This window comes from Mastigoproctus giganteus, chromosome 1 (genome assembly GCF_048544385.1).
Source record: "Mastigoproctus giganteus isolate SK-2022 chromosome 1, ASM4854438v1, whole genome shotgun sequence".
Classification (NCBI taxonomy): domain Eukaryota; kingdom Metazoa; phylum Arthropoda; class Arachnida; order Uropygi; family Thelyphonidae; genus Mastigoproctus; species Mastigoproctus giganteus.
In genome coordinates, this window is record NC_143575.1 from 142,928,648 (window position 1) to 142,944,356 (window position 15,709).

At 37.1% G+C, this 15,709-nt stretch overlaps 1 protein-coding gene across 2 annotated transcripts in view; it reads right to left on the reverse strand.

Moving 5' to 3' along the window:
- Pym (partner of Y14 and mago) overlaps nt 1-15,709 on the reverse strand; it is a 168,348-nt gene that overhangs the window by 20,607 nt on the left and 132,032 nt on the right. For both annotated transcript variants that reach the window (XM_090382435.1, XM_090382443.1), the window contains exon 2: nt 14,819-14,912. In XM_090382435.1, coding sequence (XP_090238561.1) covers nt 14,819-14,912 — 94 coding nt within the window. The remainder of the gene's footprint in view (nt 1-14,818; nt 14,913-15,709) is intronic.

Consider the following 15,709-nt stretch of genomic DNA (forward strand, 5'->3'; position numbering starts at 1 on the left):
TATATGAAGATTGCATGTATTGATGCGTGTGTGTGTAATGTTTTATTTACAAATTATAATCTGCCAAATTATATTACACGTACCATTAGCAGCATTTCCAAATGAACAATATGGAATGCACTTTTCCTGGCTTCTTCAGCAGGAAAATAACTATGTTAAATTTTCATTTAAAGACAGCATAAAACAATATAATACCTGACTATATTTCATCTATTTTCTTTACACACAACCAAGTTTGAACTTTGTTTCACGCTCAACTATACATTTAACAGCTCAGTAAAAAAACAGATCCTTTTTACACATTTAAAGTTTTTTCTCTATTTGTTCCAGTCTCAGCACCGATGTAATCAGTTTAAGCCACTCATGTTACTAAGCCAAGTGTGCTTTCTTTTAGCCTACAAGTATGCAATTTTTTTTAGTGTAATAATCACAATAATAATGGATTAAATCTGCCCCTTTACAATAGCATTAAGTATAAATATTACGATTTTTTATAGTTTAGCAATATTTCTTTATATACAATTATCATACATGCCTTTAACATTAGGCTTTCTTTCATTTATGAAATGAGCATTTAGCAATGTTTTGCCAGTTTGCTTTCTTGTAGGCAAAATTGTTCTCAAGAAATTATTAACGACTAACGTATATTCAACTGACAATGCATTCATTCTACAGTAGCTAATAAGAAGGCATGGGTATGTGTCAGGTGTTTAAGGAGTAGTTTACTAATAATTTTTTCAAGGAGGTCAAGTGTAAGCTAGCCTTGGAATGTTAGTGAAGTGCAAGACTTGCATTCATGCTTCTAAAATCTAAAGCACCTTGATATTATCAACACAGTATTGATGCTTAACTCCTATGCAACCCCACTGATCTAGCCACTTGAACAAGGGATTACTGTTACATTCAAGGTGTATTATCCCAGGAAGATTTTCTTCCAGCTTCTGGATGGAAGAGACAACTTTGCAAATCTGGGCAGTAAATCAACCATTTGGGAGGGGAATAATCTTACACTGTGAGGAATGCTGTAAAGAGCATTCCAAAGTGAGGTCATATACCATGTGCTTAGAAATTCTTGTGGAAGGACTGTGACTTTAAAGGATTCCTTATGTTTTCAAATAACAGCGTATCAGGTTGTTGAAATAGGGTGAAAGGTGAATGAAGAGGGCTTCTCTGGTCTTTATGAAGCAGATGTTATAGAACTGATACATTTTGACAAAATGACTGACATGACTACTCAAGGATGGGAAGAATAAGATTATATGGCTGTCCTAGAAATCAAAGACATTATAGACAGTTTTAAGTTCAGATTAACAATATTCTTGCAGCCTATAAGGAGATTCGTGCCAAAAATCAAAACAGACCACTGTGATGCAATTCCTACAGCCCTACTTCACTACTATTCCATCTGCTCTGCTGGGATCTCTAGCCTCTATCACACCCTCACCACTGCCGGTTCTATCTGATAAGGACAGCCTTCGTGATGTTACACTCCAACATCATCCACAATGTAAATCTCTACCACCACCTCCTCTCATCTCATCTCATCCACCCAAGCCAATGTGCCTTTTATTGGTAAATAGCGTTCTTAGATAATTATTCAAAAGCTCACGTTATCTGCTATTTTATAAAAACATATTATATTGATTTTGTTTTAAATGCAATAAAACTGAGTGTAGAACACATCCTTATTTAATTCTTTGTTATATGCAATTTCCATTTATGAGAGGGTTTTCAAAGAATGCAACTAATTCATATATCAAGACCCCCCCCCCCACTGTACTTGTTCATTTACTTTGTCTTGTAAATTTTTTTTTTTTTTTTTTTTAATGTCACTTTTCTCTCTATATCACTTTTTGTCACTTTTCTCTCTTGTGTCTTCACAAGATAACAATACTGCATTAAAAATACATTTAATTTCTGAATTTCTTTTTTCTGCACAAATTGTATGGAAAAAAGAAATAGTAATTGCTAAATTTCTGATTGTCTGATTTTAGTGAAATTTGGGATAGTTCAATAAATCTCTCTAACAGAACCGAATATAAAATTTCATGAAAATTCATCCACTGGTCGCTGAGATGTTACATGTGAATGGACAGATAATAGGTGCTTATGAGTATAGAAAATAGGGACGCTTCATTTTTACAAACACAAAAAAAAAAAAAAAAAAAACCAAATGCTCTAAAATCACTTCCATTTTTCCTTAAAATTGTTTATTTCTCTAGAGTAATGAACAAAATTAGAAAAATAAAATTATTTACACTTTTAATGAAATAATGTGTTTTAAGTTCAATTTTGTGATGAGTAAAGATAATATCAGAGTAAAGATAATAACAGATGGAAACATTATTTAACAAGCAACTGAATTTAAATATTTAAGAAACAGGATTTCAAAATTAAATTTCTCAGACCACTATTGGGATTAACAAGACTAGATCATCAAAGAAACAGATATAAGAGAAAGACTAAATGCCTCCAACATAATAGAATAAATATAAAATTATCAGTTAAAATGCAGAGAGAGAGAATGAGTAGGGAGAAACTACCAAAATCAGCAATGAATTACAAACCTACTGGAAAAAGAAACAGAGGGGGGTGTCCAAGAAAGACGGATCAAACAGTTCTTTGAAGAGAGTTAATGGTACAGGTTTCATAAGCCTAAAATACACGAAGTTCAATTTTTAATTAAAACCTCTAATATACGTTAATTTTATATATCCTTCTCTATAGGATCAATCCTCTAATCTACAGTAACTTTACCACTGCACACATACACACACACACAGCTGATAAAATACTTCTCTTACCACCAAAGAACTGTAAACATTCTTATCACTACTTAAACACTTAATTCTTCATACCCCCTATGCTATTATCAGTAAGTAAAGTAAGTAAAGGTAAATAACGGTGATAATAAATAGTAATAATGTAATGTAGTAGTATTGTAGTAATACTACTACATTACATTATTACTATTGTAGTAATGACAAATGATGCAAGAAAGCAAGCTTATATAGCATCAGCCAAAAAAACCACCACCACTTCACCTATCCGTATAACCTCCAAGAAATTGTCTAGTTCTCCCTTGAATTTAGTCAACCCATTCACTTCCACAACAACAGATGGAAGCCTGTTCCTACAATTAACCACTGCTGGCCAAAGCAAACTTCTGCATATCTATCCTGCAATTTATGCCCCTTTGTGTGTAGTTTCAGCAAGTGGAAGAACACCATTAACAGGCGCCTCCGTAGCCAGGTGGGAAGGAGCAGCAGCAGTGCGTAGCACACGCTTCTTGATTAGACCGGGGTTCGAGCCCATCACCACCAAATACGGAGAATGCGGAAAGGTCAGGGAATGACCACCGCATATCCCGGAGCAATATGGCCTTAGTTGCTAATGCTCCTAAAAAAACCAAATAACAAACAACACCATTAACAGAATACCAAAGCTTTAAAATAACAGAATACCAAGGCTTTAAAACACCTAAGTGAGATCTTCCCACAGGTACCCAAGTCTCAAGATGCTGCAATTTGTAGGACTGAAGCCTTTCTAGGTAGGAGCACCTGGAACTTCACAGAACATTTTTTTAAACTTTCAATTAAAATTTATTTTAATCTTCTCAGAATAACACTGAGAAGAAAACAAATTGCTGTGCATGTTTAATTGACTGATTTCTTCAGGAGAGGATAGACAATCAGCCTATGAGAGGCAGAATGTTATTTTATTGTTGAACAGTCTTGGTGTGAGTGCTGAACGAATGAGGATCAGAAGATGTCAAGAGAGAAAGAAAGAACAGACTATATAATGCAAAACGACACTGCAGTATAATTATTTGGAGAGCCATTGGATAGGACACGAAAACAACTCTCACGTTTGTGGATGGCAGTACGACAGCCCATTATTATGTTAAAAATGTTGCAACAGAATAAAGCCTGGACACATATTGCCAAGTTACCAGGTTGGCTTTTCAAGATATCAATGTCCTCTTATGACCTGCAAAGACCTGTTTCCATTTGGGACATGATTATGGGGAGGGGGGGCTTACCTCAAATTCAATAACTGTACTTTCATTCTCTCAGTTCAGAGCTAAAGTGGAACAAGCCTCGAATTACATAGCACAAGATGACATCCAACGCCTCTTTGATTAAATGCATACCAGAGTCGGAGCCTGTATTAAACAACATTTGGAAGGGATCACATCTGATATTAATTTTCAACAATATCAACGAAAATTGTTATATCTGAAATAAAACATTACAATTTTAAAATTTAATCATTTATTCCTATGATCCTTCAGCATTATCACCAATTGTTCAAACTGGATCAATTTTTTCATGGTGTTCTGGTCTCTCTGCCATCTCATGGCAGAGAAGAAATTTGCATGGGAAGCATATATATTATCAGGTGATACAGAAGCCTATGATAGATATAAACTATTCTGTAATCAGGTAACAAAGGAGGTTAGGCAAGCATAGGCAGATTACAAGAAATCTTTGGCAAAGGATGCAAAGAAAAACAGCAAAGACTTCTTTACTTATGCAAACACTAGAAGGAAGGGGATGAATCAAATTGGTCCACTTGATATCGATGGTTTGACTGTTGAAGCACATTCAGACATCGGGAACATTTTTTAGGTATGAAGTAAATTCATACATGAGGAAATATTTAGGAAAAAAGTGGATGACAGAAGTTTATCAAATTCTACCAGGAAGCGAAATGGTTTTGTAATAACTGAGAGGAAAGTGGAACAAAAATTGTTAAAGTTAAACACAAGAAAGGCACTTCGGGTGATAGGATTTTTTTCCAAATATATTTAGGGAGGCAGCAAACCCTTAGCCATAATTATGAGAGCATCCTTGGATCCAGGGAAAATCCTTGTGGACTGGTGATGTGCAGATGTATCCCCAAAGGGGAGATCAAAGAGTAACACGAGTAATTACAGACCTGTTGGACCAGGGAAAATAATGGAGTCACTGGTTAAAGAAAGAAGCATTGCAGGACCAGCTGGACAAGAATGCAATTATACTGTATTCACAGCATAGACCTGTAAAGGAGTGGTCAGGTCTAACCAATCTGATAGGTTACTATGATGCAATGACCAAGGAACTAGATGAAAAAAATAATTTTGATATATACTAGGATTTCCTGCCCACTCGGCTACGGAGGATGGCCTTCGTAGCCGAGTGGGCAGGAGCGGGAGAGGAGTAGCACATGCTCTTTGAGTAGACCAGGGATCAAGCCCAACTGCTGAATACGGTCGATCTGCCAACCCGCACTGGACCAGCGTGGCAGATTATGGTCCATTTCCCTCAACATGAATTGTTGAGGAGGCTTCCATCCTGCAGTGGGTTGATAATGGATGCACTTTACGTTTTTTTTTACTTTTACTAGGTTTCAGATTTCAGAAGGCTTTTGATATTGTTGCACATAAAAGAGTGCTGTATAAACTGGAGCAATGTGGCATTAAAGGCAAGTTACTGCTATGGATAAAGGGATGGTTAAATGGAAGAAGACAGAGTGTTTATCAATGAGCACTACTCTTCGTGAACTAATGTTGGTAGTGAAGTTTCCCAGTGTTCAGCCCATTGTTTTCTATATTTATCAGTGATATTGATGAAGTGATATTGAATTCGGCCCTGGAAAGATTGTGCAAGGCTCAAGGGGTAGAATTTTTTTTCAGCCTGGACTGTACTTGTTAACAGGAGAGATTGCTTCTACAGGGATGGGATACACTTAAATAGAAAGGGTGCAAGAATATTTGCTGATGCTATCGAGGCAGTGTTAGGTGGGTCGGAAAACTGCTAGCTTGGGGGGAGACAAAGACCAATAGATTGACAGTAGCCACTGGCAGAGGTGAAAGAGATTCTTGCACTGCTTCTATTAGAATGAGCAGAAGCCTGGAAAACAAGATGCATGGTATTTCAGAGACTGCCGGGAGCCATTGCGGTACAAGTAAACACATGGGTTGTGTTAGGGTAGCTAAGAATAGAAACAGGTGCAGGTATACTTGCGTGTACACCAATGCTAGGAGTTTAGTAAATAAATTTGATGAATTTGAGGTATTGCTCAAAACATCAAAGGCAGATATTGTTGGGATATCAGAGACGTGGTGTCACACAGATATAAGGGATGCAGAACTGCAATTTGGGGAGTACGTCTACAGAAAGGATAGACAGGATAGGAAGGGGGGAGGGGTTATGCTATTAGTTAAGAAACACATAAAAACCAAGGAAGTGAAGCCAGTCGACATCGCCGGACAGTGCAGTGTTGAGTCAGTTTGGTGTGACATAAGCATTGGGAGATCAAAATTGAGAGTAGGAGTGTGCTATAGGCCTAATGACTCTGATGAGTATAATAAGGAACTGTACAGGGAAATAGAGTGGGCCAGTAAATCAGAGAGTCTTATAATGGGAGATTTTAATTTCCCAGATATTGACTGAAATTTGGGGGCTGGTTACTCACACACTAGCAGGGCTTTTGTGGATTTATTGGATGATTGTTTTCTACATCAGCATGTTCGGGAGGCAACTAGAGGGAGTAATACTCTTGATTTGATTATCAGCAGTGATTCTTCATGCATTAAGAATCTGCAGATAAATGAACCACTAGGTGGCAGTGATCACAGTGTGCTGAAGTGGGATTTACTCAAAGAGGTAACTACCATTAGGGGTAAAGGGAAGGGTTATTGCTTCCGTAAAGGCGACTACGATGGACTGAGACAGTATTTAAATTCTATACAGTGGGACCAACTGATGATGTTACCAACAGCAAATTCAAAATGGGAAGCATTCAAAGAACTTATCTTGGAAGCTACTAGGCTTTACATACCAACTAAGAAATATTGTTCAAGGTTTAGGCCAAAATGGATGTCAGATGAACTAATGAGGCATATGGCAGAGAAGAAAAATGCATGGGATACTTACAAATTAACATATGACACAGAAGCCTATGATAGATACAAGTTGATATGCAACCAAGTTACAAACGAGGTTAGGCAGGCAAAGGCAGATTACGAGAAATCCTTGGCAAGGGATGCAAAGAGTTCTTTACTTATGTTAACTCTAGAAGGCAGGGGATGAATCAGATTGGTCCACTTGATATTGATGGATCAACTGTTGATGATCCTGCTCAGGTAGCTAATAAACTAAATGAATATTTTGCATCGACATTCACACATGAGGAGTTATTCAGCAAGGGGAATGCCAGAGGTGTATTCAACTCTAGCAGTAAGCTACAGAATCTTGAAATAACTGGGAGTAAAGTGGAGGAGAAACTGTTGAAGATAAACACAAGAAAGGCACCCGGGGTGGATGGGCTCTATCCAGTTATATTAAAGGAGGCAGCAAAGGAAGTAAGCAAACACTTAGCCATAATTATGAGAGCTTCCTTGGACTCAGGGGAGGTACCCATAGACTGGAAATGTGCAAATGTGACCCCAATTCACAAAGGAGGATCAAAGGCTGACACAAGTAATTATAGACCTGTGAGCTTAACTTCTGTTCCAGGAAAATTAATGGAGGCACTGGTTAAAGAAGCACTGCAGGATCATTTAGACAAGACTTCAGTTATAACTCAGACACAGCATGGTTTTGTTAAGGGGAAGTCTTGCCTGACCAACTTGATTGGATATTATGATGCAGTCACAAAAGAACTGGATGCAGGGAATAACTTTGATATTATATACTTGGATCTTAGAAAGGCTTTTGATACTGTTGCACATGGAAGACTGCTACACAAATTGGAGCAGTGTGACATTGGAGGCAAATTGCTGCTATGGATAAAGGGGTGGTTGAGGGGGAGAAGACAGAGAGTGGTAATCAATGGACACTGCTCATCTTGGACTAATGTTATTAGTGGAGTCCCTCAGGGCTCAGTGTTGGGTCCATTATTGTTTTCTGTATTTATAAATGATATTGATGATGGTATATAAAGCTTAATGTCCAAGTTTGCAGATGATACAAAGGTTGGTAGGGTTGTCAAGGACACTACTGACACTATGCTGCTGCAACAGGATCTGGAAAGGTTGAGCAGATGGGCTGAGAGGTGGCAAATGAAGTTTAACATTGACAAATGTAAAGTACTACACATGGGAAACAGCAACCCCAGAGCAACGTATCAACTCTGTGGTACTACACTGACAGTGGTAGAGAATGAAAGGGACTTGGGGGTGGTTGTGCAGGCAGATATGAAGTTCTCTGAGCAGTGCAGACGGGCTGCAAGAGTAGCTCATGGAGTATTGTCAATGATATACAGGAATTTTTCCAGCAGGGATAAGGAGGTGATTATTCCATTGCATAAGGCAATGGTCAGGCCACACCTAGAGTACTGTATACAGGTCTGGAGGCCTCATTTCAAGAAGGATGTAGAGCTGCTGGAACGAGTACAGAGAAGGGAACAAGATTAGTGAATGGAACAAAGGGGTGCTCTTACGAAGAAAGGCTTAAGTTTTGCAAATTACAGTGTCTGGAGACTAGGCACCAGCGAGGTGATCTGATAGAGGTGTATAAAGCCTTGAATGGTTTAAGCATGCTCAATGGGATTCTTCCTCTAGCTCAGAAAAATCACCTGAGAGGGCATAAATTCAAATTGAGATAAGACAGATGTAGGATAGACGTGAGGAAATTTGCCTTTAGCCAGCGGGTGGTTGGTTGGTGGAACAGACTTCCATCCCTTGTGGTGGAGGTTGATAGCCTAAGTAAGTTTAAGGCTCAGCTGGACAGGTATTTGGAACGAACAGAGGGGTGAAGTGGAAGTGGGTTTTTTTTTTTTTTTTTTTTTTGGCTGATGCTGCATAAGCTTGCTTTCTTGCATTAAATGCCTCTACTAAATGCTAAATGTCCAAGTTTGTAGATGATACAAAGGTTGGCATGTTAGTTAATGATGGTATGCTACTGCAATGGGATCTAGAAGAGTTAGGCAGATGGGCTGAGAAATAGCAACTGAAGTTTATGGGAAGCAGTAACTCCAGAGTAATGCAAAATGAAAAAGACCTTGTGGGAGGGGGGGTAATTGTGCAGCAGTCAGATATGAAGTTCTCTGAGCATGCTGATGTAGACACGCTGCCAGGACAGCTCATGGAGTTTGGTCAGGGCAATACAGGGTGAGGCCTCATTTTAGGAAGTAGACCTGCTGGAATGAGTAGAGAGCAGGGCAAAGAGATTGATTAGGGGAACAAAGCAGTGCTCTTACCAAGAAAGGCTGTAGATCTGCAAATTGCAGAATCTGGAGACTAAGTCTATGTGATGTGATCTGATTGAGGTGTATAAGATTTTGGATGAGCAAGCTCAATTTTCTTAAAAATTTCTTCAAATTCCTTTAAAAGGGGAGTTAGATGAATCTTTCCTGCTCAGACTACACATTAGGGAGCATAAATTCAAACTGAGGAATGACAGTTGCAAAACAGATGTGTAGGAGTTTGCCTTTAGCCAGCACATGGTTGATTGCTGGAACAATCTTCCATCTGTTGTGGAAGCTGATAGCTTAAATAAATTCAAGGAAGAACTAGACACTGTTGGAGGAAATGGATTGGTGAGATGAAAAGTGTTTTTTTTTTTTTTTTGGCTGATGCTGTATAAGCTTGCTTTTTTGCACCATTTGCCAATACTAATGCTAATCCTATTTCCATTACTGCATTTCTTTTTTTTCTTTTTTTTTTTGGAGAAAATAAACAACTACTGCAGGGATAGACTGACTTCACTTGACACCAGGAAGACTCAATTTTGGACTTTTTTTTTTTTGTGGTAACAAACTACCCAATTTTTTTTTTTGTGGTAACATTTGAAGACTCAATTTTTTTTTTTGTGGTAACATTTGTAGTTTGTGGTAACAAACTACAAATGTTACTCGTTCCAGCAGCAATTGATACCTATCCTACTCTGTTTGGTACTTTTGGTACTAAGGTAAAACCAGATGAATTCCTATAAGCACATGTGTATATAAACTTTTATTTTTGGTAATTGGATGTATATAAATCTTAAAAGTATACAGTCAGGACAAGTCCATCCTCATAAAGGGTGAGTGTTTAGGGGAGGCAGTGTTCAGGTTAAAGACACATTTGATGATCATCCTTATAAAACCATACGGTATCATCATCTAGTTCAAGTAGAGAATTTTCAGTTGCCCAAGCAAAAAAACTAATACTTGCATCCACAATGACAGCAACCTTATCCTTTCCATTTCTTCCCTTTCTCTCTCATGAGTTCATCTACTGCAGTCATAAAATGGAGAAGTTATAAGTCACAAACATAAATAAATATGTTAGCACATCAGTGGGGTCGTGTACTCAGAGTTCAGTACTTTTAAACCCTTCTGTAAATGGATTTGGGGACTTCTGTTACTACTACTTAAAGACATTGATATTCTGTAATTTCCGTCTTCACCCACCCTTTGCTATATGCCAGGCTAAATGCCTGTAGATCACACAGCTATAAGCAGAAATTTGTTGCAAAAAACAGGAGATTTATCAGAAAAAGCAGATTTTTGTAAAGACCACAGCGCACTATAAATTAAATTTAATTTTAAAAATGCACTTTTATATTAAAATACAGCCATATGACTGTTTACCAGTTTACATAAATAAACTGGTAAACTGTTAGTATAGTTTACTTTCAAACATTAACTTATCTAGGATTTCACCTAGGAAATATCAAATTTGAAAAGATATTGTTGCATACTTTGCATCTCAACTGATGAATTCATGACAGAGAGGTGCGAGAAATCTATGGCAAAGGATGGCAAAAAAAAAAAAAAAAAAAAAAAAAAATAGTTCTTTACTTATGTAAACACAAGGAAGGGGATGAATCAAATTGGTCAACTCGATATTGATGGTTGTACTCAGGTTGCTGAAAAACTGAATGAGTATTTTGCATCTACATCCTTACATTAGGAATTCTTTAGGAAAGGGGATAGTTTGTCAAACTATAACAGGGAACTAAATGATTTTGTGTTAACTGAGAAAAGTGGAAGAAAAATTGTTGAAATTAAACAAAAGAAAGGCACCTAGGTTGGATGGGATCTAGCCAATTATATTGCGGGAGTCAGCGAAGGAAATAAGCAAACCCTTAGCCATAATTATGAAAGCATCCTTGGATTCAGGAGAGATTCCTGCAGACTGGAGATGTGTGAATGTATTCTCAATCCACAAAGAGGGATCACAGGGTAACACGAGTTATTACAAACCTGATAGTTTAACTTCAGTTCCAGGGAAAGGAATGGTGTCACTGGTAAAAGAAATAATACAGGATCATCTAGATAAGGCCATAATTATACTTCAGAAATAGCATGAGTTTGTTAATTGGAAATCTTATTTGACCAATTTGATTGGTTACTACAATGTGATCACAAAGGAACTGGATGCAAAAAATAATTTTTATATAATATACTTGGATTTCAGGAAAGCTTTTAATACTTTTGTACATAAAAGACTGCTGTAAAAATTGGAGCAGTGTGGCATTAAGAGCAAGTTCCTGTATGGATAAAGGGATGGCTAGGTGGGAGAAGACAGAGAGTGGTAATCAGTGGACATTGCTTTGTGGACTAATGTTATTAGTGAAGTAGAACACTGAATCCTGGTGGGGGATTCCTCCCCACCAGGGTTAAGTGTTGGGCACATTGTTTCCTATATTTATCAATGATATTGATGAAGGCATATCAGGCCTTGTGTTAAGGTTTGTAGATGATACACAGGTTGGCAGGGTGATTGATGACGGTATGCTACTTCAATGGGATCTAGAAGGGTTAGGCAGATGGGCTGAGAAACGGCAACCGAAGTTTAGCATTGACAAATGCAGAGTACTGCTTATGAGTAGCAGTAACCCCAGAATAATGTACCAACTATGTAGTACTACACTAAGGGTAGTTGAAAATGAAAGACTTGGGGGGGGGGGAGATAATTGTGCAGTCATGAAGTTTGGTCAGGGTAATACAGGGTAATGGTCCACCTTGAGTACTGTATTTAGGTCTGGAGACCTCATTTTAGGAAGTATGTAGATCTGTTTGAATGAGTAGAGAGAAGGGCAATGAGACTGGTGAGCGGAACAAAGGGGTACTCTTACCAAGAAAGGCCACAGTTCTGCGTATTGCATCATTTGGACACTAGGCACCTACCAGGTGATCTGACTGAGGTGTTTAAGGCTTTGAATGTACTGAGAAAGCTCAGTGCTGATGGGATTCTTTCTCAGACTACACACAAGGAGGCACAAATTCAAACTGAGGAAGGACAGTTGCAGAATAGACGCATGGAAGTTTTACCTTTATCCAGTGGGTGGTTGTTTGCTGGAACACACTTCGATCTGTTGTTGTGGAAGTTGCTAGTTTTAATAAATTCAAGGAAGAACTAAAACTATTGGAGGGAATTAATAGGTGTTATTTTATTTATTTTATTTTTTTTTGGGCTGATTCTGTACAGGCTTGCCTTCTTGCATCATTTGCCAGTGCTAATGAGAAAGAAATGTTAAATCAAAGTTTTGTTTATAACAATGGAACTGCTATTGAAAATTGGATTCAACTGCATTTCCAAAATAGACCTAGAATTAAGGTTTTTTTCATGTGATTAAATGTCCTCTGATATTTAGCACTGCTATGATGAATTATCAATATAACAAATTATCCCAAGAACAACATGCAATAATTTATTATATTTCATGCTTCCTTATGCACTTTTCCATTTTGACTGAGAACCACTGTACATAAATTCCGTCTTCTTTTATAACTCTCTTCGGTTCTTACACTGAAAATGACACAGAACTGATGTTGCAATACAATTTAGACATCTATTTCTTTATCAACACTAAGAAGTACTTTAAAATGTGTCTACAAAAAATTTCAAATTTGAAAACAATGCACTGCCAACTGATGAAATTTGTGCCACCTCAGCCTTTAGAAGAATATCATTTTTCAGTGCAACTTTCACACATTACATGCAGCAATAAAGTACTTCCTCACTGAACAAAAGAACATAATCTTCTCTTATTTTAGACTCTCTATGACCTTGGCAGTAGAAATGCATATGACAAGAATCATTCTTCTGATTTAGTATGCTATGGTAATCAACATCCAAAATGGAAGTGGAAGATTTAAAAACTACTGGTATAATAAATTTACACATAACATCCTTCAAAATGTCTAGAAGTAATTACTTCAATACATCGATGTGAGATATGCCGGATTGAAGAGATATGTTCATATTTTCAAATGTGCTGTTTCAAATAAAATTTAAAAGAAACAAAACTGCTTTATTCAAGCCAGAAGAGAGGAACACGAACAGACTTTCTGCAGGAGTGAGGATAACATGCCTAGAATTATCAGCTTTGCTTGACCGTTCAGGATTGATTTCACCAGAAATTTGTGATTCAGAACTTCAATTTGTTTTCTTTTGAATTTTATTTTGGGTCATGAACAGAATTTGGTTACGAATCAGCAGCATTCATTCTTGATTGCCTGTACTTTTCTATCTGGTAACTCTGAAAATGCTCATATGGCTTTTCTCATCACTTCTAACCTCTTCTTTAAATAGCCTTGTCAAAGGTCACCCACAAACAAAGCTTTTTGCTTTTGCTTGTCCACTCCAACTGCATGAGGAAGGATTCATAATCTTCTTGTACAACATATCCCAACTCTCATTTTTCCTTTTCTTACAACTATCTCACCGCATAAATTCTATAGTGGCATGTATAATATGTTTAGATTCATTCATTCATTCAGATAAGTTCTGAAATTGGAATGCTTCTGTTAAGAGGTGTGACCCTGCATCCCTTGGCAATATTTCCAAAATACATTATATATGGCATAGTCCCTTATTTCTGATACCAAGTTTGAATTCAGTCATCCTAACCATGAGTTCAAACTCAACCATTTTATTAAATACACTCATATATTACTGCAGACACAATTTAGACTAAGTATTCTTGTGTTGTTTACTATCCTGCCATATCCTTTGAATTAAAGATTATTGCTCTACCATTAGTTTCCCATTCAATCAAAACACTGCTACCTTTCACACATCTTTCCAATACTGGAAGGATCTTTGGCTTTTTCCACCTCAATAGAACTCGTGAGATGTGTGCAAGTGTTACCTTGCCCTAAATCACAAGAAAAATGCTCCTAGCATCTCTCCTGCCAACTACCTGTTTCCCTGAATTTTCAAGGTTATGTCAATGGCAAAGGCCCTTGGCATCACCTTTGTTCAAATGTATTTCATCTCTACAAAGTAGATTCCTTCTTGCTACAAGGGTGGACAAAATGATAAAAATTTTCCCCAAGGCAGACAGCTCCTCCCATCATTCTTGGGCAGAAGAACTTCAGACACAAACACACTGATCTAACTTGCAGTATAGTTGGAGAAGGACGTTACATGGTGGTTTTCCATGGAATCTAGATTTCTATGATGACCACTCTTATACCCTGTGAATACTAAGACAGTTTCTTTAGCTATTAAATAAATCACTGTACATTAAGGTAACATTCCAAGAACCTTTCCAGAATGCATTCTCAGACCATACATAGCCTATTGCCAGCCTCTTGCTTGCTGAATGTTTCAATTCTAACTGCACATTCTCTTATCCTCATTTCAAAATACAATTTTGTTTGGATCTGTAAGTAAATGTGTTGATGGCCTTACCAAACTGAACAGAGATTTTCCTAGGAAGATTGGTTTCTTCCACACTAGTAAAATGCAGAAATGGGCATGGTAAATTAATACCTGTTTATTATACATGAGTCATTCTATATTTTAGCCTGATAGATAACAAATATGCACCATATCAGTGTAAGATTTTAATATATTAGTATTTATTAAGATGGTTATTTTAGAAATTTTACTTACAAAGGCATCTCATCTTGTGGGATATAGCCTTCTTTTACTCTTCTTGCCTTTCTCCATGTTCCATCTGGCCTCTGAGTTGCAGGAATAAAAGTTCCTGAAATTGGTAAAGTAAGACTCAAAGATATATACAGTCGAATCTCGTTAATACAAAGTTCAAGGGACCTAAAATTTCACGTTTTGTAATAACAAGGTTTGCAGTAATGAGGTCCCCCAAAAGTGTCAAAATTTTACCTTTTTATTTGCACATACTATATATATCTAAGAATAATAAATAAATAAAAAATTAATTAATTTAAATTAACAAATTAAAATTATAAAAATAATAAAAAACTAAAGCATTTTTTAAGTTTCCTTTTCAACTTTTGGCTCCTTTCAGTCGAAGAATCTGCATTAAAAAAATAAGGTTCTAATTGCTCGGCTAACTTTGTGCCTTACCATATGCTTTTTTAGTGTACAATTTGGAAGTTCAGAATTTTCACCTGCTCTATCATCCTCTGAATTGATTTGGTTTACGTCTGATGCCATTTCTACGAAATCCACTTTGCCAGCCTCTTTCTACCAGTAATTCTTGAACGTCTTCAGTAACATATTTTTTTTTTAGCAGCACCAGCAACTAAGGCCATGTTGCTCTGTGTATATAAACTGCTTTTGTTCCGAGGTTAATTTTCTGTTTTGTTGGATGAAAAACCTGAGTGTCCGGGAGAAAAAAAACCACGCTACCCTTGCCTGAGACTGTAACTCAGCCACGTTGTGAAAAAGACTCCTAAAAATTCCTTCCATCATCAACAGAATTTGAACTCAGGTCTTTTCCACACAGTGCAGGGGTGACAGCAATTCTACCAACTTCAGTAGTCATATCATCAAAACCTTCCCCTCCTACCAACTTACCAA